This window comes from Neospora caninum, chromosome VIII (genome assembly GCF_000208865.1).
Source record: "Neospora caninum Liverpool complete genome, chromosome VIII".
Classification (NCBI taxonomy): domain Eukaryota; phylum Apicomplexa; class Conoidasida; order Eucoccidiorida; family Sarcocystidae; genus Neospora; species Neospora caninum.
In genome coordinates this window covers 1,980,198-2,003,216 of record NC_018395.1, presented here as the reverse complement: position 1 = coordinate 2,003,216, position 23,019 = coordinate 1,980,198, and the positions used below count along the sequence as shown (strand labels likewise).

Sequence of the window (23,019 nt, the reverse complement as noted above, 5' to 3'; positions counted from 1 at the left end):
CGCGCGGAGCAACCCGGACCCGACTCGTCTACTTCTTTTTGTCCTCTTTTCGCCGGTAGTCTCCCGTTCCTTCCCAACTAACGCCAAAGAGGATCAGACTTTCCGTCCAACGGCCGTTTTTGCTGAAGAGAAACAAGTGGCGGCCGGGCATGCAAAACGTCCCCGCGGGCGGTGCCTTTTCTTGGTTTCGCCAAGTCCGCTAAGCTGCCCCACAGAAGGGAAGATTTTCGCCACGGGCGACTAGCAGGTCCGCAGTTCAGTCTCTTTACTGTCGGTTTCCCGTTTCTGACTTGGACATATTGTCAACAAACGCGTGGGTTCCGACGTGTGCCCGCGTGTCTCCACAGCCTTCCGCTTTTTGGTGGGACACCGGCGCGGGGCTCGCCCGCATATACATACTCCCTGTTTCCCGCGGAAAAAAAACGTGTGAGAGATGGGGGTAAAAGGTTTGAATTTGGCCGTCAGTCGCGTGGCCAAAACGCGCAGAGGCAAGCAGGTTTTGAAGGCTCGAGGACCACAAGTTCACGAACCCACGAAGCGACTTCTTGTGATGAAAGGGAACAAAGCCAGCCAGAGTGTTCAGAACATGCTAGCCGATCTCCGCGATTTGAAGAAGCCGGACGCCGTCTACCTCCATAGCCGCAACCAAAAAGACTTCCATCCGTTCGAAGATGTCTCCACGGGGGAGTATCTCTGCCAGAAAAACGACTGCGGCACGTTCTGTCTGGGTTCGAGCTCGAAGAAGCGACCGAACCGGCTTATCTTTGGGCGGATGTTCGCCAACGAACTGCTAGACATGTACGAATTCCAAGTCGTCCACTACATGGGATCCTCCTCCTTCGCAGGCGTCGAGAAGCCTCGACTGGGCGGCCGACCTCTGCTCCTGCTTCAGGGCGCGGCGTTCGAGTCGACTGAAGTTCACCGAGGGCTACGAAACATCCTCGCGGACATTTTCCGGGGCGGAGCCAGTCACGCCGGCGCGGTCGCCGGAGAAGGCTCCGCCAAACTCTATCTCAAGGGGATCGATCGCGTTGTCGCCATCACTGCGCTGGAGAGAGACGGCGCAGAGGCGCACCTCAGCCGCAAAGTACACCTGCAGACTGGGGGCTCCACCGCGACCGTTGAAGGCGCCGCAAACGCCGCCGTCGCCGCCACGCTTCCTGTGCCGGGCGCGGAGAAAAAAGACGATCTGGGCAGTGGGTCCAGTCTGTCAGATAAAACAGCGACGGGAGGCAAACCGCTCGTTTGTCTTCGACAGTACCGGCTGGTCATGCAGCGCGGCGAAGTTGGCAGCAAGGTTCCCAGAGTCGAACTCGTCGAAGTCGGGCCGCAAATCGACATGGTGTAAGCACTTCAGTTTCCAGAACGGCTGGCCAGCACGCCGGACGCTCGGGGTCCCGACTGCTTTTCAGGAGGCATATAGGTCCACCTGTGTGTTCCGTCGTCAGGCGTCTCTCGAAGCCGGCGTTATCGACGCTCGTGCGGAGAAAAATGCGTGCCGCCGAAACACAGCTGGGTCCAGGGAAGCGCCACAGAGGTTATAGCCAAGGCGAGAAACCGCCCACGCGTGTGGAGGCGCGCGCGATTGACAGCTCACACACCATGAACTCAAGATCGTGCATGTGCGAAACCCGCAGAGAAGAATACCGCGTGGGCTGTTGAGGCGCGAAGAGAAGATCCGCGACTGCATAGATGGGGTGGTTCTCTTGAACGGGACGACCAGGGATTTCTAGAGTCATCACCCAACGGCGACCGTTTTTACCGAGCGGGCGCGGTTTTGCGTTGTGTGTGGAGAGATAGAGAGAGATGGCGAGCAGAGCGACGTGCGCCTTGTCTCTGTGTCTGTCTCTGTTTCACTGCAGACTTGATCGGCATCGTGTAGCAGAAACGAGCCGTTGGAAGCGCGCCACGAAGACTCGAGAAACGACGAAGGCAGCAGATTCGTCCACGTCTGCGCCCAAAGCTGAGAAGAACAAGAAGCGGAAGAACGTCACAACGACGACGACTGGAGACGTCATTGGCCGTGTCTTCGTTGACAAACCTGACTGGAAATCTCTCGACGCACAGAAGAACGTCCTGCTCATCAAACACAATCGGAAAAGGCAGAAGCTGGCAAACGCAAACCGCGGCGGGGGTGCTGAGGAGAACGCCTGATCCCAGCCCCGACACCGCTGTGCGCCCCAGTTCACTCTCTCGCCTGTTTATCTTTCGTCTCTCTCTCTCCCTTGCATTCTCTTCCTCTCATAAAGCTCTTGTTTTCCTTTGACTCACTGCTCCTTTTCCCGCTGATTCACTTTGTCTCGCACTTTTAAATGTGTGGCAGAAATGCCCCGGTCGTATCCCGATTCTTCTAGAACTCTGACTCTCTCGGCATCACTACACTCCTCTTTCGTTTCTCTCTGGGGTCGGCAGTGGGGTTTGCAGGCGCTCAGCCGGGTTTGCAGGCACTTCTCTTCCGGACTCAGTCTTCTGTTTTCTTCCTCGCGGACTTGCGCAACGGTCCAACACACGACTCTAATGCGCCCACGGGAACGCACGCGCTCTCAGCAGCGCGCATGCCTCGCCGGAGCGTACTCGCAGTTAGCCGTCGAGGTCTTGTGATAAGCGGAGTCGCGCGTTTCACGCAGGCCTCCGACGGCTCTCCTGCCAGCAGAAACACCATTGCTTGGCCCACTCCGCGCGTATCACGCGTAAGCTCGTAGCGATGCAACATCCCACACGCAGTTCTTGGCATTCCTCGACCAACTGACAACACATCCTTTAGGCATGCGTATATATATATATATATATATATATATATTGATGTATGAGGCGGCACGTGCATGCACATAGGAAGACGAGCACGGGTGCGTCAACACCTGGAATTTGTCCGCTTGTCCGAGCGGTAGTCGTAGGAGAGGAAGGACAGGAAGTGTCGAGTGGATTTGAGGAGGAAATCGTGACTCTATCTTTCTTCGCGGTAGTATACAAGGAACCACCATAGGTGCATCGCTGTTTATGCAATACGGTCGGGTTTTTCGTGCTCTCCTAAGCGGTACGCTTCATGCCTACGTGTGGTAGGGCGTTCAATTTCGCCAGGCGATCGGACGCGAAACAGCGTTTCCCTGCCTGTGTTTAGTGGACGCGCTCGCTCGCTCACACTGCCGAGAGCGGCGAGAATGGGTTCTGGAGATCGGCGGCCAGGTGGCTTTCCCGAAATGGTAAAGCGCGTCGCTCAGAAGGCAGAAACGAACGGAGCAGCAGTGCCGTGACCCAGAGACAGAAGCTGCAGATTTCCGAACAACTCGGTTCCCTTCGACGTGAAAAACTCGAAGCAACTGACAGTGCCGCCGCTTGTGGTTCGCAGCAATCACGAAGAACTTGGTTGTCTGTGTCTCATCATTCTGGAGTCACATTCAGAATCCTAGGCACTACAATGTCTCTGTTTATTCGATCTGAGATATGCAGGTCTGGATCGCGGATCATTTGCACAGAGATAATGCGAGCCCAAAAGGTTGCGTGCACCAGCGCCGACATCTCCCATTACCGAGGAGCAAAGACGAGCGCTCACGTCCCCCGCGGGAGACTGGACACGACTCTTCGGTTTTCCTCACAAGACTAAACTCCGGACGGAAACAGTTCCGTCGCATCCCTTGCCCGTGTGTGCAACAGCCCTTCTCAGCGCGAAATGCAAAACATGCAAGCACTCTCGCCTTGAAAATCCTGGACGAGATACGTTTGGATATGAAATACAGAAATCCGTGCACAGCTGCGCAAGGGACACACGTCCCCACTTTGCACGTTTGACAAGCTTGGCTGCGTCTCCACGCCCACAGCCAGAGATATCGGACTCCGTCTCTGCATCGAGGCGCCCGCGATCGGAGCAGACGGGCACAGGCGGCTCACCTCTGTGTCCCTTGTGCACCTCCCCCTCGTCGCCTCTCCCGCCGCGCGCCTGAGCCGCCTGTCTCTCCGCCTGGACCGCCGCCAGCTTCTCTGTTTGCGTGGCCGCGACTTCCTCGCGAAGTGGTTGTCTCCTCCCGCTGTCCGAGCAGCACGTAAGAGTCCTGTGAACAGCGCAGCGGAACCACTGAGCCTCGTGCACGCGAAGAACTTGGATCGAAACACGGCAGAGCTGCGCAGCTGGTCGGCGCTCCACGCACTCCGCGAAACGACCGCCACACACAGTTAAGGGCGTGCACGCGCATGGTGTGCGACCACAAGATGTACACACAAATACACAGCTAACTGCATCCTCCTCGGGGGTAGCCTCTGCTGACGGGTTTCGCAAGTCCTCCGCCGAGACAGGTGGATCAGCTCTCGTGCCGTTTCGCTGTTCGAGAACTCGGCTGGTCGAGCACTCGAGAGCTCGCTGGACGGCGAAGAAGCTGTGGGCCGAGGCACTCGGTCTCTGTCACTTGCCTTGGCCTCAGGGACAGCTGACAGGCTCGCCGACGCCTGGACGTGGAAAGAGACATCGCGTATCTGAAGAGAAAGACACAGAGAGGCGATTGGAGTTGCTGTCTCCTGGTTTGCACAGAACCCAGTCTGCGTCATTTTGTCGACTGCGCTTTTCCTCTCGCCCCGTGGCTGTCGTGAGAGCCCACGCAGGACAGGCGCTCACACCAGGGTCATCTCAGTGAAACGCCCTGGCCCATCGAGCGTCATCCGCGGGGGAAACGCGAAAAAAGCTTGCATGCGTGGCTAGACCGCCAGAGGGTGGCCACGATGAAGCGCGAGTCGACTCCACCGTAGCGACTCTACTCTGTTTTCTCCCTTATGGAAGGCAGCGGCGCCGCCATGCCTGCCTCTCCAGCTACGCAGTCCGTGCGCGAAGGCACCCGACTCTCTCATCCCTCTTTTCCTGTGAATCCCCGCACGTCGGTAGGGCCACATTCACACCTACATGTATATACATATGTATATACGGTGATATATAGGGGTGGCAGTTCACCTGCAGGCGATACGTGAATCAGGAATCGCTGAATTGCCGCGAGAGGAGACGAGGAAGGCCGAACGGTTTTCCGCGCGTGTGAGGACCCAACTGCGAGTTCAAGTTCCTCGCAGGCTTACCTGCTGCTTTAACTCCTCAATTTCTGCAAGACGCGCTTGAATTCTCCCCGCCAACCTTCTCCTAACAGACACAGCCCACCGAGACCCAAACGGCAACGCGCGCCAAGGCTCCCCTCTACTACTCAGATGCCAGGGTGCGGGAAACAGGACTCTCGATGCAGCAACAGAGGAGACGAGAGGCAGACCTGAGGGGCAACGGCTCTGGAGGGAAAACGCTCTCACCTTTCTTCTTCTTCCTTCTCTCGAACCTCGCTCGCACGTTGCTGAAGACGCGCGTGCACCTGCTGGAGCACCGCATGCTGAGACGCAAGGCGGTCGCTCTCCTGCAGGAGGGCGGTCGTGTCCGCCTCCAGCTGCATGCAGAAGAACGGCCACAAAGCGCCAGGGGGTGCGTTCCCGGGGGCTGTCAAATGCCTGATGAGGACGAAGTTCGACGACAGTGTCCGTCTCGTGGCTCTTGAAGGACTCGCGGCTTCGCCGCCCAAATGCACAAACATCAAACGTCTGCCGGCGCCCTACGAGACGCTGCAGGTCTGTAGTTCAACCCGCGTGCTGCGCGCCGCGACTCGCGAATGCCGAACCTTGTTCACTACGCAGCGCAGAGCGGTTCACGGCTACACTGCACGGGTCTCTGGATGAATCGGTGCCGGGGCGCCTGTCGGTGTTGACTGCTTCACGTCGTCTCCCAAGTTCCCCCTGTGAAAGACGCGAAGAAAACGATGGAAGCAACAGATTCCCCCAGCCAGTTCGAAGAGCGCTACCGACCCGACGGCTCTCGACGCGTGCGACCAAGCACCCCAAACGGATCACTTGGCGGCGTTTGTTGTCGCGCCACAGAACCACAAGTCCGGTGGCAGCGAAGGCCCGAAACGCGGCAAAAAAACTTACTGCAGCCAGCGCGACTTCCTCCTTGGTCACCTGTGCCTCCAGGTCAGCAACCGTCTGCTGGGCAGTCATGACAGTCTCCTGGCACTCCTGAGCCAACACCGGAAAACCACGCGCCCCTCAGAACGCGAAAAGAGTGAGGCCGCTCCACACACGCCTGTCTTGTATCAGGAACACGCACTCGAGGCTGGTTGTCTTGTCGGACTGCCGGCAAACTCCCCAAACTCACACATTTGGAAACCACCTGGGAGGGCGGTACGCGCTCTGTCGGGCGAGAGGCCTCACCTACAAGTTTCAAGAGGCAAACTCGACCCCAGACGACCTCCCCCCTGAACGCACCTGTACATTCTAATAGGGCGGTAGCCGCTTGTACGAATCGTGCTCCAAGCTTTAGGCTCTAGGACACTCTGGGGATTGAGCCTTCCGGCTTGCGCAGGTGGATACACGCGTGTGAAGAGCGAACTTGCATTTGCGCTCGGCTTGCAGTGTGTGCGTAGGTGCGCATTTGGCCCGGCATCAAGACATTCAAGATCTAAACCAGCGGTCCAACGCGTAGCGCGTTCGTGAGAGGCGCTCCCGAACGCAGAGCCGTACCTTCGTACTCTCAGTGGTTTGCGGTAGAACCATAACGCAGTGATATTTACACCGTTTCACCCGCAGGCGTGCGCGTGTGTGTGTGTAGAAACACAGCGCATCGCCGTCTGACATCTGTCGCAGGCGGCGAGGGTCGCCGAGTCTTACCGCTAGCGGCTGGGCATACATTTCCGCCATCCGATGAAGGCGGTCTTCGTAGTAGTCGCGTTGGCTATCGAGCGAAGCGGCGAGCATCTGGTTGAACTCCACCACCCAGCCGCTGACTTTCTTCCAGCTCGTGCAGGGTGCGCCGTCACTGGGGCCCAGGCCTCCCGGGTGTTCTCTCTTGACCGAGGCATCGAGAGACGCCGAACGCGATTCAGGCAGTCCGTCGGAGAGGGGACAGCTGTCGTCGGTGCCTGTTCGTCCGTCCGCGAGCAAAGGCGACGCGTCCTCTGTCGCTGCTTTCGGCTCCTCCCCTAGAAAAAAACGCCAGGCGACACGCGACTGACTCGACGCACGAGGCTTACACATCAGACATGCAGACCTCTCCGGCTCTCTCCCTCTCGCGCGTTTTTGCTTCCTGTCGCTCGCCAGCGCCAAACGCATCTTGCCGCCGCTGACATGTGCGACTGGCGCGCGGGCCCGAGAAGTTGTGCGGCAGCGACGGGCGGCGACGCCGGGATTCGCGCGACGCCTCCCTCCCCGCTTGTCGCTTTCCCCTCGCCAAACCTCAACGGAGGCCCCGACGCAGTCGCGCTCCCTCCCTGCCGCGTGCGTGGACGCGGTTCCCTTTCGTCCACCTCCCCGCCCACCCCATCCGCTGGTCCGTGTCCCTCCCGTCGCGCGTACCTGCCGTCGCCTCGCTGACGGCGCTGCCACAGACGCAGCAGCACTTTGTCAGTCCTTCTTCAGGCACGCCGAGTGACGCAAACTGAGTGTCTTCGCTCCCCGCGAGCGCTTCCTTCGCGTTCGTGGCGTCTCCGCCTGGCCGGCTCTCGTGCCCAGGACCGGGTTCGGCCTCCCGCGCGCGCTCCACGCACGTCGCACAAACAAACTCGGCACATGCACTGTCTCCGAAGCTGCCGCACCTGTCGGCTGTCCCGGCCTCGGCCTTCTTGAGTCGCGCAGCCTTTGCTTGGCAACGCTTCTGCACGACGAGGTGGACGTAGCCCTCGCTGACAAAATCCCAGACGCAGTCCGTGCCCAGCTGGGGGGGCAGAAGGCGCACAGGGAAACCGGAACGCAAGCGACTTTCACACACGGACGCATGCGGCGGATTGCGCGTTTTTGAATGAGAAACAGAAGGGCCGCCGGCCAGCCGCGGAGGCCACAGGCCACGGCATTTGGCAAACGCCGTTCGCACGTCATCCCGGACACGGAAGCAAGCTCGGCGCTATCTGCAGATTTCGGACCGAACGGGAGGAAAGCTCTGGAACGACGCAAAGGAAGAAAGGAAACTCAGCGACGGACCCCGGCTCTCCTCGTTCCGTCCCATGGCGGACACGAGTGCACTGCTCGTCATTTCCTCGCGTCTCGCGTGCCCACCTGAGTGCTGTGCCGCCACGTGTGCACGCGTTTACACCGCCGAGCCCCGATTTCCCACGCGCAGGCATGCACGGACACAGAGATCTACAGACACGTATAGATACATATAGATACATATAGATGCATATGTACGCAGGTGACGGTCTCCGCATGCGTGTGGCTCCATACGCTCAGCTGACGCGTGCGTTACACACAAGGACCGGAACGTCTCTCACCTCGAGAGCGTGAGGGTGTGAAGTTTCTTCGAAATGCCGCCGAGAGTGTCCCGGTGTGAAGCATGTTTGCCGTCCCTGGACCTGGAGCTCTTCCGTCTTTCTCCCCTCGCCATCTGGAAAGTTTTCCCCTCTGGCGCCACCAGGGTTCCTTTCCTCGTGGGTCTTTTCTGGGTCTGTGAATTCTTCTCGCCTTCTCTTCTCATCGCGTCCGGGGTGCGCCGCGGAACCCTCAGATGCCGGCTGTCGGTCTTCGCCAAGCGGCCGTTCGGCCTTTTTTCCTGCTCGATCGATTTCTCTTGAACGCGAAACGCGTCTCCCTTCCCTGGTTTTCTCGTCTCCTGCGTCAGGCTCTCTCCCTTCTTTCCTTCCACGGACTTCCTGCAACGCGGGGCTTCCATCTTCTCGGCTAGCCCGTTCCTCCGACCGGTCCTTGACGGGCACAAAGTTCGCGGGGACGTGCGCGAGCGGCGCCGAGGCAGCGGCGTCTGAAGTCTGCTCGCCGGAGGGTGCCGCCGTGTCTCCGCAGCCGATGAAGCCACAGAGGAGACACGCGCGGACGCCCTCCGCGCTTCCGCAAACGAAGCAACACCACGGCTGGTAAGGGTGTTGCTGATAGCGGCACACGGGACACGACGGATCGCTCCATTTCCTCAGACAGCTAGAGTGGAAAGAGTGGCCGCAGAGAACGGTGACGGCGACGCCTGGGGGCGCTGCGCCTCCTTGAGCCCCGCCTCCCTTCTCGAAAACGCCCGACAGCGCGCACTCCCCTGGAGGCACGACGCCGTCCGACACCGCAGCGGCCACCCCGCCTGCGTTCTGGCCCACGCCTCCGCCAGCTGTACAGACAGCTGACAGGAAAGCGGGGCCGGAAGCCTGCGCTGCTGAGGGGCCGGAAGAGAGAAACGCGCCGTGTGGCCCATGCGATTCATCGTCTGCTTCTCTGGCGGGGAGAGACGGCAGCGGGTTCGAAGGAGCTCCGAGCGCAGCCGGCACCGTGGGCGTATACGGAGCCGGGGGAATCTGGACGCGTTCGAGGCAGACGGCACAAAATTCTTGCTGTGTGTCCTCTTGCGTTCGCTGGAGAAAAAACTGCAAACCTCCGCACGGCTTCCGGGTCCGCAAACTCCGCGCTCGAATCGGTTCATTCTCTTTCACAGACGGCTCACTTCCTACGATGCCGACGCTGTCCCCCGGCTCGCCAGCTTCTCCCCATTCCGCAGGGTGAAGCGGTGTGCCGTTTGCAGATCGAAAACAAAAGGAACTCCAGTCTCTTTCGGCAGCAGCCGAAGCCGCTCCTTCAGCGGCGACGTCACTGGCTGCTTGGACACTCCGACACGACGCGCGTCGCCGAGCGCTCTGTTCTCCGCTGCCTTCACCGGGTGCCGACAGACTGGACGGTTCTCGCTCGGAGAGGTGGAGAGAAGACCGTCGTTTGTCGCTGTCTTCTCCAGAGGCCGAGAACTGTTGACGTGGCGAACGCAGTGGCAGCGTACTCGGTTCCGGCAATTTGCTGCGTACCTTCCCAGACGTCGATATGCCGGCGTGGTGAGCACGCGGGGGGACAGCAGTGCCGTTCGTTGCAGCCGTGCTTACTTTCTTCTCCGACAGTGGAGAGGCCGGGGCGAAAACAACCTCCTTGACGATCCGCAGTTCACACACGGCGGAGTCTCCATCTAAAAGAGGAACGCCGTTGAATGTAGCAATCGCCTCAACAGCCGTCAGCCGATTGCAGTGCAGTAGAACGAGATACTCCGCCGTAGTTGGGCCGTGAAGAACTTTCGCTTGGAGCAAGCGGCGGTTGTACGGCGCGAGGAAATCGCAGAACTCGGCGGGAGAGATGTAGCTGGGAACCCGGGGCGCGACCAGCACACACTCTTCCCGAAGCCACTGCCAGACATCGCAGCCGCACGCGCCGCACTTTCGCTTCTGAGGGGAAGGCGAGGGCCCGCTGCTCCCGGAACCGTCACGGGGAGAAATCTGCGTCGCACGGCAGGGCTGTGCGTGTTCAGCCGAGCACACTCCGCTTTCCGAAACTGCAGCGGCCAGTGCGACGGCGGAGGATGAGGCGTGACACGCAGAAGGCGGGGGGAGATTGCGCAGCAGCCTCTCGGCAGTTGTCTGGGAAGGAGTCAAGAAATATCGCAGGGTTCCGCTCAAGCGTTCAATGGCTGGATTGCCGCACCAGAACGAGACGTCGCGTGTGAGAAGGGATGTCGTCAGGGAAGAGGCCACAACAGCGGGACTGGGACTCGGGGACGGTGTACATACAGCTGGAGAGTTCGAAACGAGAGACGAAACAGCGGGAGAGACGGAAGGGGAATGACCAGAAGAGGCCTTCAGTTGAGTGCTAGAAATCTGATGGAGTGAAAGCGAGGATACAACTTGACCCCCAACGAGAGGAGTCCCGGCTGGCGTCGAAAAAAAGGCGGAAAAGAACGCTGCATCACAGCATGCTTGGCTGTGCGACAGGGGAGCCGGGGAACGAAGAGGGGAGGAAGCGGCAGACGCATCTGGAGAAGAACACGATTCCATGGCTCCAGAGTGGAGATAATGGGAAATAACGAGTTATGGACTGGCACCGCTTCGGAGACACAAAGAAAATTGACATGCTCCACACCAGTCGGCTAATACCATATTCAAAGCAGTGGACGATACAGAATAGTCCCTCTTTGACAATCGGTTGTCTGCTTTTTATGGGTAAAGCAAAACCGATTCCTGACCAGCATTTGTTTGCTAGATCTATTCTCGTGGGAGCGGAACCGCGTGCTGCCTCCAAAGCATGCTTGAAAACAGCTTGCCAGTCACCAAACGGCCATGCAACATCCTTTTGGAGTGGGTTTCATGCTACCCCTCGTCCTACATGCTCTGCCGTACACCTTGCGATAGGTTGAAGCTCAGAGACAGTGGATCAAAAAGAGATGCACGTCCGACAAGGAGACGAGACTCACGATTACCACTTCCAGTGAACTCCGCATCTCCGGAGTTGAACCACTACCGAGATGTGACGACACTGTCAAAACCCGGCTTTGCCAAAAGAGCTAAAGGCGAGAGGGAAAATGGAACTTCGTCACGGTACTTAGAGGTTCGCAGGGCGATGAGGTGCATGAGGAGATATAAACAAAAGAAAGTGACTGCTTGCCGCCAAAGGAAAATCAGTTTGTGTACTCAAAATCGCAATTCCGCCTGCATGCGCGCTCAGCATGCGCCGGGACCCAGCCAGCCACAGGGATTTTTAGCCCGTCCGTCATTCCTCCGCTTTCCCCGTTTTCTATATTTAAGCTAGTTTTGGGTTTCGCGCAGCTCCCAGGCCTTTCCAAGTTCGTAAAAACTCTGCTCCTGAGCCACGGCGTAGGGACCTCTGAGCGAGAAGGAAAACCGTGTTCTGCTGCCTGTCGAGACAAGAGCAGGACGTGGGTGGCGTTGGTACCACGGCACAATACGATGTCCGTCAAACAAGAAAGTGGAATATAGTCACATACGGGAGTAGCCGCGAGAGTTGTACTTGATTAGCCAATCCTAGGAGACGCGGCTAATTTGAGATGATGCACCGTCGCGTCTGTTCTCAGGTGTGCTACGTGTTCGTGCGTCGTAGAGAATTTGCGTATGCGGAAGAAGCCGCCCAAATGCACACACTCCCAGAAGAACCTTGCAAGGAACCATGGGAAACTAGCCGAAGGCTAGCACACCGTCAACGCTTAAAAGCCCGTGACTATGTGCAAGCCCAGCTTTTTGTTCAAGAGCCGTGGCCGCCAAGGTGTGCGGTTGTTTCGGAGCCGCGGCCTGAACATGGTATTCGGCATTGCTTACGCTGCCAACTCTTCTTTCAGGCGCCTTTCCTCTACGACTGTGGAGGTGGAACTTGGTTCTTGAATATTTCACCAGTGAAAGGGTTGAAGCAGCGGCTTCAGCCCGAAGGGCGAGGGCGACGATGTAACAACGAGATCCCACCTTGCCGCTCGAAATGAGGGTGGCAGTCATGTAAGAGGGAATGCCTTTTTACAAAGAAGTACACACGGTCTTTCGGATGCTGGTAGGATGGAGAACAGACACGGGTAGGGGTGGACAGCGACAGAAAAACAGCAGAACGGTTCGCGGACAACCAAGTGTTTCCGATGGCGTAGGCGCTGTGGAGGTTCGTCCCACGTTCGCACGTGGGCACCATCAATGTTTTGCTTCGACAAATATTTGTTATAGATGTGTGCGTTGAGAAACAGACAGGTTGATACGGCAAGTTTTGGCATGAGCCGCAGAGTAAGAGTCTAGGGCAGATGACGCCCTGCCTCGGGACGGCTGAACAGACATATTTCAAGCCAAGTGCGCTGCACTGGCCTATTCTCCCAGAAAGCGGACGGAGGGAAAAAGCAGTTTTGGTATAAAATGTTCCAATTCCTTGAGTTTCAAGACAGCCTAACGTAGGACTTTCGTTTCTCCACGGTTTTCTGGCAATGCGGTGTACCATCCGTAATAAGGACGGGGTTCGTTCGGAGATGCGGTACGCGAGGAGAGGATCCTCAAACTTCCATGTACAGGGGGCGTCGCGGACAAATGAGGATTTTCTGTTCCTTTGTTGTTTCCTCATTTGTTTTTCTAAAGAGATGGGGACGTGTGCAGGGGTCGCGTTCTTTTCCGCACACAACTGCCGCACAGCAATTGTGCGAGCGAGCGTCCAGTTTCGGAGCCAGTTGACCCCCCACGGGCAAACCTCATGATGCAAGAAATACGTGCGGCCCGCCCTTGAACGTCTTGTCACCCGCGGTTGTGTGAAGGAAAGAACCCAACGATCCTTGCTGTATGGGGGAAACGCTTAAAGCTTTGAAAGTGCAGGTGCTCGAACCCACATTCGTGAAGAAAACTGACCAGGGAGGCGCATGTGGCAACCAGGGATGCTGGTGTCTATATCGATGTCTTGTGTTTGGCGGGCGGGCGGCCGAGCAACCCTATATGGGCCACCCTCCTCTAGAACTCACCGCCGGGGAGAACGGTTGCTTTTGCGCAACCAGTTTGTTTCTTCCCTCGTTTTTTTACGCTCTGATTTTTTGCCCCACTTTCTGTGATTCGAATAGGTTTCATGACCCTGCGAGGATCTTCCTTCCAGTGGTTGGCACGTTAATTTTTCTCGTCTGTGCTGCGGTGGGCAGCCGAGCTCCGATCTGGATTGCTGCGTTCTGAAGGAATCGTCCACCACGGTTTTTCGCGCAGTGGGGGACGTCTTGGTTACTTCGGCAGTTCCTGTCACCTCTCCTCCGGGCTGAAAACACACTTTGAACTCGTCGTTTCCTTGACATTCTCTTCCAGTTCTCCCGGGAAATTTCTGCATCGAGCAGTCCGTTTTTCGCTGCGACGGCCATCTGGGGTGGACGACTCCGTGCGTGTGCGCGCCACCCCCTCCAACCAGGTTACGCAAAGCTAGTCAGTCGCATGCGAAAAAGGGAACGGATGATTTTTTTCCAAGAAAAACAAAACTGCAGCCGTTTTTTCCCTCCCGCGCTCCCCCTCTACTCACACCTCTGATGCCTTGGCCTCTGTTCGTGCGGCTGCCTGCTCTGTGAAGATGCGAAGTTCCCGGGGGAAGACTCCCTCGTCATCGTGTGGTGGTCGGACAAAAGGCTCCGACGAACACGAGAAAACGGGTTTCCGAGCCAATGTCCCCGACCCAAGCAGCCTGTCCCAAATGTCTCTTACGGCATTCACGGCTTTGAAGGCGCATCTGCAATGTGCAGATGAGCAGGAACTCGACGAGTTATTTGCATTTGTTTCGCGGCGATCCTCTTTGGCATGCCCTCTGGCCTGCGCCTCACCCAGTGGCCCGGCAGACACTTTTAAAGAGTCTGCCGCAACGCCTCGCGGTAGGGATTTAGCCAGAACATCTTCTTCGTGGGTGTCTCAATCTGCTTCCGAAAGAGCTACAAGGGATGGAGCGTTGGACGGCGCCCGGCCACTCTCCCCCTCGCGGTCGTCGCACAAGCCCGGGAGAGAGCTATCGACTTCTGCAGTCTTTGGATCACAAAAGGTCTCCTGTGTGTCCAGAACGATTCTTTCTCATATGGACCCCACTTCCCGTGTGGCTCACCTTGCGGAGGTCCAGGATAATCTCTCAACCACCACGACAACCACGTCCGGCCCCGAGCCTTCACGTCCAGCTCGGGTGTCGACGTCTTCCTCCTGGTCTTCCACTTCGCCCTTCGCTGCGGCCAGCTTTTTCGTTCCAGCAGAGAGTTCGGCGACACCCTTCTGCCACTCTGAGGGTGGACCACTTTCCCCGGATTGCTCACCGAACAACCTGTCCGGCAACGATGGTGTGCCGTCTGTGTTTGAGCAAAAAGCGTCCCCGTCGTCCGTTAAAAAGTCCTTCAAACTGTGTAGGCAGCTGGCGTCGCCTGGGTCGGCCCGCACCTCTGACGACTCTCCCTGCTCCTCCGAGAAGGGGATGACTGCCGAGTCCTCCGCACTGGCAGGGCGGCAAAAGAAGGTGTCTCGGAGAGACCAGTGCGTGGACGACAAACGCTCCTCTCCGGTCAAGCTGCGTGTTTCTCCAAGGTTTTCTCCAGATGGCGCGAAACTCAGTGAAAAGACCGCAAAGGGAAACCCTCAGTCTGTTCGCACGCCTACTCGATCGAGTCCACGTCTCCAGCTTCGTGCGGCCTCGCCACCTTGGGCAGACGAATCGCAGCTCCACGCTGAGGGCGGCGTCAGTTCGCGGAAGAGGTCCACCAGAAAAGGAAAGTGCCAGACAACCTCAAAGCCCGCAGCCGCAAGAAAGGGATCGCAGGGAAGCTCTGTACACGGTGACGGCGTCACCAGGGGACACGTCGAGGCTGGCCTGGGAGTTGACGCGACGGGCCAGAAGTCTCAACCTGACTGCAACGGTCAGACGAAGTCGGCCGTAAAGAAAAGAGAGGAGCCTGCCGGTGTCGCGTCTGGGACTCGCCGCAGGTCAAACACTGCGTCTCGTGGTGCTTCAGCTAGAAAAGAAACGCCTCGCTCAGTCTCAAAGCAGAGACAGAGAGGAGCCCGGAAAACCCGGGTTCCCAACAAGAACGACCAGGCGTCGGAGCTGACAGCGGCGGACGGTCCCGCGGAAGCAACACCTGCGTGTGAAGGCTACCCCGTTTCAGTCTCTCCATTGTCAGTTACCAAGCGAGGACGTGACACCGGGGACGAGTGTGGACCCGCTCTCAGCTCCAAGCGGAAGAAACTTAAGCTGAAGGAAGAACATGCGGGGGCGCAGCAGCGGGGAGGAAGTGCGAAGTCAGTCGACGACGGAACCGACCACAGCATCTGTACTTCTCGTAGTACATCCAAAAGAGACAAGGGACGGACATTCGCTGACGACCCCGCGGGGGAGCCCGACGTGCAAGACGCAGTGGTAAGGGTCACTTCTCCGCACAGGGGACCACGCCTAGCGCAAGTAGTGTTCATGAAGGCTGCAACAAGAGGTCCACGAAGAAAGGGCTTTCTCTTCGCTGTCATGGTTTTTCGTAGGTCGCCAGCGGTCCAACAGCACAGACCCCTCTTTCGGACCTTGTCTTTGTGAAGCCAGTCTCAAGTCTCTCTCATACCCGCGCTTCAGCGGATGAGGGTGACGGGGCGAAACCGAGCATGCTGTCAAGCGGCATGCTGCCCAACCAAGTAGCGGACTGGGGAACGGAAGAGCCCAATGACGAGGAAGAGATACGAGAAGTTCCGCGACCAAGGATCAAAGGGCCTTATGAATCGAGCGACAAGGCACGACGGATGCTCTCGACTGCGTCGACCGTTTCAGGTGGAGCCGCTTCGAACCCTCCGCTAAGACTCCTCGTTGCTGACGCCCCACTTAGTCCTGAAATGGACACAGGAGCATTCTGCTCACCCGCTCTTTCCTCCAGCGAAACGCCTGCTGATCCCCCTGCGTTCTTTCACCATAAGGTCTTGCGCCCGACTCCGCCGGTTGCTGAAGCCCCAGAGTTTGATCTTGGTCTGTTTCTGGTGCGGACGGCGGCGCTGTCAAAGCATGCAGACGATGTAGCCCCGTGTCTTGCGGATAAGGAGGTAAGCAGCAAACTAGTTGGTGTGCGACAGGTTCCGTCGTGCTGACGCGTATACCCTCTATTGGTCATTGTCTTTCTGCGCTCGTGAACGGTTTATGGTGTCATGTACTTGCAGCTGATGGAGTTCTCCGTTGTTCCTCGAAAGTATATCTCTCCACCGGCCGCGGACAAGCCTACCCAAACTTTACAAGAGAGATTTTTGCATATGAAACTTCTCGCCGACATCCCGAAAGTAAGCAAGGGAGCACTGCCCACAAGGGCTGTTACTCTGTGTGTTAAGTCCCTTCCCTGTAAAATGGGACAGCTGCAGAGATATTTTTACGGCTGCGTTCCCTGCAGGTCGATGGGACGTACCAAATCGGGCTTGACATGAAAGACGCAAGCTGGTATAGGCCAAAGAGTCCCGAGACAGGAATGGCGCAGGCTAACGCGAAGGAATCAACTATGAAGAAATTACTTGAGGAGCAAGGGCACTGGAACCCATTTTCAGTTTTCGGCTCCTCGTTGCCTTGTGTAGAGTTGGATGACGTTTTTGACTATGAGGTAAGCTTTCTGTGCACGTTGGGCTAGAAGACGATGGAGTGTGCTATGGCTAGTGACAACGACCCCTGCGTCAATGGTTGAACTCACAATTTGCTTGCAGGTGTACAGCACAACTGCTCCTTCGGCACGCGTATCTCACCCTCTGTTCCGCCGACTGGCTCAATTCTATGAATTCAAGGATCTCTGGAAAACGGTGACCCCAACAGAATGGGAGAAGGTTCGATCTTCGTTCAAGACGCACTGGAAGAAACAGTACAAACTGGATCTGGACTGGCGAAACGACCCCGTTACTGTGGAAGAGTTTATGTGGATGTTGGAGGCGAACGGACAGGTGAGCTGTGCTACTTTCGCAAGTTTGAATAGCCATCTCAAGGGCTGCGGCGTCATGCCGGCTTGTCGGACTTTTGCTGTTGACTTACAGACCGAAGACAAGACGGAAATCGTCTTCCACTCCGAGGTGTGCTTTTGTGTAACGCCGAACCCGGCCGAAAATTTCGCTTGGAACGACCCCCGATGTCATAAATATCAGGTGAGTATGTGTGCGGAGCGGCTGTGCTATACTCGGCTTTTCTGTTCTCTGATTTCACTCAGTCAAGTGCATGTTGCGGTATCCAATCTTCTTTTTAGGTGCCGAGACCGTCAATGAGCCACCACTTGCACGAGCGCCTGAACGACGACGAGAACACGGCACCCAAGGCTCGAGGAGCAAAGGTTTCGATCCAACACGAAGCCTGTGAAGTGAAGCGACGCAGCGTAGACGCTGCACTTCCCCGACGTCTCTCAATTGGATCGTTCGAGCCCGGGAGTGTGCGGCGGCTGTCGCTGACGGATGCTTTCAGTCCCGAATATTCCAAATTTAGGAGAGAAGTTCTTCCCTAGCTGCTGCCGTCAAAACAACGAGCAGTTTTACCCATGCAGACTAATCGGTGATACTTGTTCACGCACCAAATGTCACGTTCAGTTCGTTTCGGTTGTTCTCTTGTTGCCCGCTTCCGTTGTTTTCTGTATCATTTTTTTAAATTGTACAATTAGAGTTTCGATCACAGATGTTAACACACGGTGAAGGAACGGAGAACCAAAATTTAGGACGTTTTCGTAGAGTTGCTTCGGTGAAGGTAGAGACCTTCGAATAGTTCCAAACCCTATTTTGCGCAGGGTTTGTGTCGCGTTGGAGATAGGATTCAAGTGAACTTGTCCTGCATGCCAGACATCCCGGCCAATGCACACTGTGTTCTGGAAAACAGGTACGGCTCCTCTGTTTTGTTTTACAGTAGTTGGCTCTGATACGATAGCAGTAAATAGCACTAAGGCGAGAAAATATCAACCTCGTGAGCCCCTTCCTTTAATGATTGTGTGAAGACAGATGTCTTGTGCTTCCTGATCGAAGACGATCCGAGGCCATAAAACGGGCCGGTGCTTCTAGAGAACTTCGCAAAGGAGCTCTGAAGAAGCCAAACTGGTGTCGTTATCGAGTAACGCGAAGATAGAGCTTTCCTACGTGGCTGGATGGACGGTCGAAAGCATTTTCCGATACTCCAAGTCCTTTGGCGGTTCTCTGTTGCTCGTTAGGTTGCACATTTCTGACTGATTTGGCGACGACACAACAACTCACTTTCAGGTGAAGCAGGCTGTCCAGAGGACCCCTTTCCGGCAAACGGGCTGAATGGAATAGCTTCTCTCGCAGGGCAGATAGATGTGGTGACTGAGGGAGATAAGCAGTCGGACATAGAAAGTAGAGGGCATGTATCTTACCTTGAGTCCCTCCAAAGGGGGCTGCTCCGCGTCACTGGAAAAAACAGCGGGATTAGGCACTCCCAAGCGAAAAGTCAGGCATCACTATTTACGTTCGTTTCCCTGCTGCGTCAAGCGCAGACCTGCACACCGAACCTCTGATCCTAGCTTTTGCTGAAGGGAAATAGCTTTATGGGGCCCAACCTACTTGGGATGCTTGGTATCTCCAGTCTCACGGGCCAGCATCGCTACAAGCGGAAAGTCTTTTCGAGATATGCGTGACTTGTCGTTTCGAGACCGTTACCTTTTAGTGTTTTCTTGCCGTCTGAGAACGTTAGAGACACCGTGATTGGTCCACCTTCTTCAGCATCATTGTCTGCGAAAGGCAGCAGACTCTTCCTCTCCAACTCTGCCCGTAAGTGGGCAACATGTTCATCTTCTTTCCGGAGGGCATCTTTCTCTTCCGATAACTGGAGGACAGGCAATGTCATAGAGGCTTGCTGCTCGCCGACGAGCGCGGTCTCTACCTTTTTTCTAGTTTCGTCAACCTTCTGTGATAGCTCAGAGCGCAGCCGAATGGACTCAGCTCGGAACATCGCATCACACTCTGCCACCTGCTACCACGTGACAAGGTTTCCGATCGCATCTATAAATGGAATCTTACCTCGCGCTGCTCCAGTGCTGTTCTAACAATGGAATTTGGTGCCATTATTTCTTCGATTTTCTTTGTGTGTTCCTTCGTCAGAGCTGGTGAGCGCCAGTCATTTGCTGCAGTCAGGTTCACAAATTGTACTTTCAAGGCTTGCCTTCCTTGACCCTGTTGTATCTGTCATGCACGTCGACTGAAAGTGCCTCCTGCTTTTCCTGAGTGTAGTCGGTTAAGAGGCTCTCTGGCCCACTGTTTCTGGTTCGTTGTATACCTTCTTCGTTTTCGTTTGCTCGACAAGACGTTGCAACTTGGCCAGCTCCTCCAGTGCATGTTCTTTCGTGCCAATTTCTGCTTGCAGCTTTTGGAGAAGCTCGGCCGTCATATTCGAACAGCTGGCCACATACACGTTAACCAAACACTACATAAGCAGCGTCTAAGTCCTTACGTTCTTCTCTCTTCTTCTGTGCACAACAAAACAGCTTCCGATGTTTGAATTTCTTGTGCCACCACATCGATCTCTGAAGAGGAAAATAAATCGTTGCGTTGACGCTGGCTCGAAGTCCCAATTACCCTCCTTTAGTGCCGCGTCGTGGAATCTTGCGCGTTTGGCGGCATCAAGTAAGAATTGACATGCTTGCTCTTGTTGGAGAATCTGAATCATCTCCAGCATTAGACACTTCTAAGACACTTCGCTCTTTCAGGATTCACCTCCGTTTCCAGCGCGGTCAATGTTGCTGTTGCTCGGTCGACCACTGTTCCCGAAAGCGCTGGCGACACACCAGCCTGCGTTAGAAGCACTGATAGCATGTTCTCCTGAATTCGCAGACAATGAGATGTGCTATACAGGGGGAGCCGCCAGCAACGCAGACCTTGTCGGCTTTAAGGCTTTGGAGGAGCTCGAGTTCAGACATAAACTCTTCGACTTGCATCGATAAATTCTCGCATTGCTCGTGGCGTTGGCGGAGCATTCGCACCAGCGTAGCGTTTTCATCGTGAAGCTTAACTGTCTCTAGCTCCTTTTCCTGAGTGCTTCTATTTTGCGAATGAATCTCCCTAAGCTTCACCCATCAAGCCACCAGAGCCTTACAGGCGGATGTTTGTGAGCGTCTCCTCACAAAGAGCTATCTGCAAAATTAACTGGGTTACTATGGGGCGGTCTGGAACGTTATAGCAAAAGCATGGTTACCTCATTTCTAAGTCCTGGAAGTTCCGACGCACTAGCTTCTAGTGTTTTCGATAGTTCATTTATCTCTGTCTGCAGGTCTGTGAGGGTCTGAAACGTTCTAGTCTCATTGGCGCTACCTCCCGTATGTATTCAAGACCTCGGCACCTGTTGCAGCGACGGAAAATCGGTTTCCATATCGGTTATTCTTTTATCGAGCAGCGTCAGGCAAAATGCTTGACTGTCGGTTTGGCACTTGATCATGCTTAAGGATGCGCGGTCCCGCTGGAGTACATCCTCAACCTCGATGAGCTTTTGAACGAGGCTCGAAGCCTCCTCGCTTTTTGAGCAGTTTTCCTGCCGCATGGAGCTGAGTTGCTGGCGCTGGTTTCACTATGTGCATCGTTTGACAGCGGAGAGCACTTGAAAATGGCGAAATACCAGCTCTTCCAACAGGTTTGCTTTCATCTGCTTCTCTTTTTCGGTGTCTAGTTTTGCCGTTTCCAGACTTGTTTGCAGTGAATTTATGTCACGTTCCGTAGCACAGCAGTTTGCCTCCAGCTCTTCGCATTGTTGGCACCGCTCTCGAGCCTAAGTGATTGACTTTGTGGTGTAAGGTGGTGGAGTGGCGCTTTGTTGTTCCTACCATCTCTGCAAGGGAGGTACAAGAATGAAACAGATGTTCTTGCTCTTGAATCCTTTCTTTAGCATGCTGGGAAACTTTATCGATTTCCTCTTTTATCTGTGGGTCACGTTGGGCTCAGTTAGGAAAAGGAAGACGACGGTTGAGTCGAACCTTACTTGTTTAACTTCTCCTCGGCTCCTAGTCAGCAGAGTGTTTGCTTCCTCCACTTGTTTTCTTAAGCAGTCCTTCTTCGCCGACAGGCTTCCCCGCTTTTTAAACACTACATCTATTAGACTGCGCACTTCTGTTGCGGTTTCCACCATTTTCTCCGTCAAGAGGGCCGCTGGGATGATTCCCGTAGACGAATCTGAACTGCTCCCGACCAGATTTTCCAGCGATATGAGGAGAGGCTTGCAGGCTGTCTCCACAGCAGCCTCAAACTTCTCAGCAGCAGCCAGCTCTCTTCGAATTTCTAACAGATGTTTCTGAAGACGTGCATTCAGAGGGTTAGCTGAAACACTAGCCATGATAAACCAGCAGGTACTAATTACAGAGTGCGGATTACCTTCAACGGCATGGCTCTTGACGGTCAACGAAAACGAATGGATACTGGCTCCTATAGATTCCATAGCGTTGTGTGGTTCCGGGGGGTTGTCAGTGTGCAGCCTGAGCTTTTTGGTCCCCGGACATGGGCTAGGCAGCAAGTTACCCTGTCCATTGGAGTCCATATGTATAACGTCCATGATAAACAACGAATGTTCCCACTCTAACAATAGGGAACGAGGAAACGTCGTGCGCAAGTATGGGCGGAGAAGTCTTGAATGAGACACTCAGTTCTATGGAATGACAATCTGTTTTTCTCGTGCAGAGCAACAGAAGAGGCTGGACCGACAGTGAAAAAACAAGGTCTCTATAACGGCGATTCAGGTGTATGTACAGCATGCGACGTGAGCGACGTTTCTGCCACCTCGGGTTTTCAATTTGTTTGTGGCACAGCAACATTCTGACTGTCAGGTCAGTGGGCCTAAAAGGCAAGCACCCACAAAAACTCCGTAACTGAATAACCCTGTTACTTTTGAACAGTACTTTACCGATTGTGGACAACAGCCCCGCGCATGTGTGGCGAGAGTCGCGTACCTCTTGGTCCCGAAACAGGTAGAGGAGGCACAGGCTCGTACAACGACTCTAAACTGCACGAGTAGGGCGCGCTGTAAGGCGTACAGATGGCGGTCCTGCTTCCTTGCACACGATCCAGTGCACGGGATGGTGGGAGTGGTGTAAAACAGCCGACCTTTCTATGAATTTAAAAAAAATGAAATCGGGAGGACCTTTGCTAAAAAAGTGGAACGGAGAAAACATGAGGAGAAAAAACACGGCCGTGTAAAACAACGCGGTACCGGCTGGGATCGAACCAGCGACCTTGTGGTTAACAGCCACACGCTCTAACCGGCTGAGCTACGGAACCTGTGAAGAGTACGCGCTTGGTTCTTCCCCTCCATTTCGCATGCAGAATGACGGTGTGCGGTTTTCCGTGGAGGGGGGGGGTTTGTCTTGTGAGGGCACACAGGGTAAAACGAAAGTGTCATGAAATGGGTGTCGCTTCTAATCTTGATCCATCTCTATGTTCGCGTATGTGTTTGAAGTTGTTGGGACCTGAATGAGTGGATTTGTGTCTCTTCAGTTCTCCATATCCGCCACTAGTTTTGATGCCCCTCCCATTTTCCCCGTCTTTTTTCCCCGGTGTGAAACGCGAGCCCACCGCTTCGTTCGTGTTCTTCGCGGACCTACCTTCCTCTGAATTGCTTTATATTTCAGCCTGCTGCTCTTTCCGTAGCGCCCAAAATGCCGCGGTGGCACGAGTTTGGCTATTGTTGACGCCTTCGACTACATTGTCGCCTGTGCCGGAGACGGCCAAACCCAATGGTGTCCTGCCGCAAGTATACACGCTATGCGGAGAGTCCCTTTGAGCATAGCCCAGTAAGCGAACTGTCATGGAGGAAGGGGCTGGC

General features: G+C 55.7%; 5 protein-coding genes and 1 non-coding gene across 6 annotated transcripts; 2 read left to right on the top strand and 4 right to left on the bottom strand.

The window, feature by feature from the left end:
• Positions 1-433: 433 nt before the first annotated feature.
• NCLIV_032490 (putative brix domain-containing protein) lies at positions 434-2,154 on the top strand (the record flags this gene model as incomplete). Its single annotated transcript, XM_003883445.1, has 2 exons — positions 434-1,344; positions 1,863-2,154. The coding sequence occupies 2 exons, from the start codon at positions 434-436 to the stop codon at positions 2,152-2,154; spliced, it is 1,203 nt and encodes a 400-aa protein (XP_003883494.1).
• A 1,503-nt stretch (positions 2,155-3,657) lies between these two features.
• On the bottom strand, positions 3,658-10,539 carry NCLIV_032480 (conserved hypothetical protein; the record flags this gene model as incomplete). The annotated part of the gene is made up of 8 exons (XM_003883444.1): positions 3,658-4,046; positions 4,398-4,464; positions 5,053-5,370; positions 5,941-6,027; positions 6,679-6,989; positions 7,363-7,720; positions 8,274-10,441; positions 10,506-10,539. The coding sequence occupies 8 exons, from the start codon at positions 10,537-10,539 to the stop codon at positions 3,658-3,660; spliced, it is 3,732 nt and encodes a 1,243-aa protein (XP_003883493.1).
• Positions 10,540-14,316: 3,777 nt separating this feature from the next.
• NCLIV_032470 (conserved hypothetical protein) lies at positions 14,317-17,489 on the top strand (the record flags this gene model as incomplete). The annotated part of the gene is made up of 6 exons (XM_003883443.1): positions 14,317-15,639; positions 15,756-16,301; positions 16,416-16,532; positions 16,640-16,843; positions 16,944-17,174; positions 17,265-17,489. The coding sequence occupies 6 exons, from the start codon at positions 14,317-14,319 to the stop codon at positions 17,487-17,489; spliced, it is 2,646 nt and encodes an 881-aa protein (XP_003883492.1).
• A 658-nt stretch (positions 17,490-18,147) lies between these two features.
• On the bottom strand, positions 18,148-20,191 carry NCLIV_032460 (putative paramyosin; the record flags this gene model as incomplete). The annotated part of the gene is made up of 14 exons (XM_003883442.1): positions 18,148-18,285; positions 18,441-18,545; positions 18,596-18,629; positions 18,688-18,717; positions 18,783-18,822; positions 18,879-19,044; positions 19,102-19,188; positions 19,239-19,310; positions 19,391-19,438; positions 19,495-19,615; positions 19,669-19,741; positions 19,794-19,875; positions 19,932-20,036; positions 20,093-20,191. The coding sequence occupies 14 exons, from the start codon at positions 20,189-20,191 to the stop codon at positions 18,148-18,150; spliced, it is 1,200 nt and encodes a 399-aa protein (XP_003883491.1).
• A 932-nt stretch (positions 20,192-21,123) lies between these two features.
• Positions 21,124-21,753, bottom strand: NCLIV_032450 (conserved hypothetical protein; the record flags this gene model as incomplete). The annotated part of the gene is made up of 1 exon (XM_003883441.1): positions 21,124-21,753. The coding sequence occupies one exon, from the start codon at positions 21,751-21,753 to the stop codon at positions 21,124-21,126; it is 630 nt and encodes a 209-aa protein (XP_003883490.1).
• A 648-nt stretch (positions 21,754-22,401) lies between these two features.
• On the bottom strand, positions 22,402-22,475 carry NCLIV_t100004. The gene has a single exon. It is a non-coding gene; the product is annotated as a tRNA-Asn (tRNA).
• Positions 22,476-23,019: the final 544 nt, after the last annotated feature.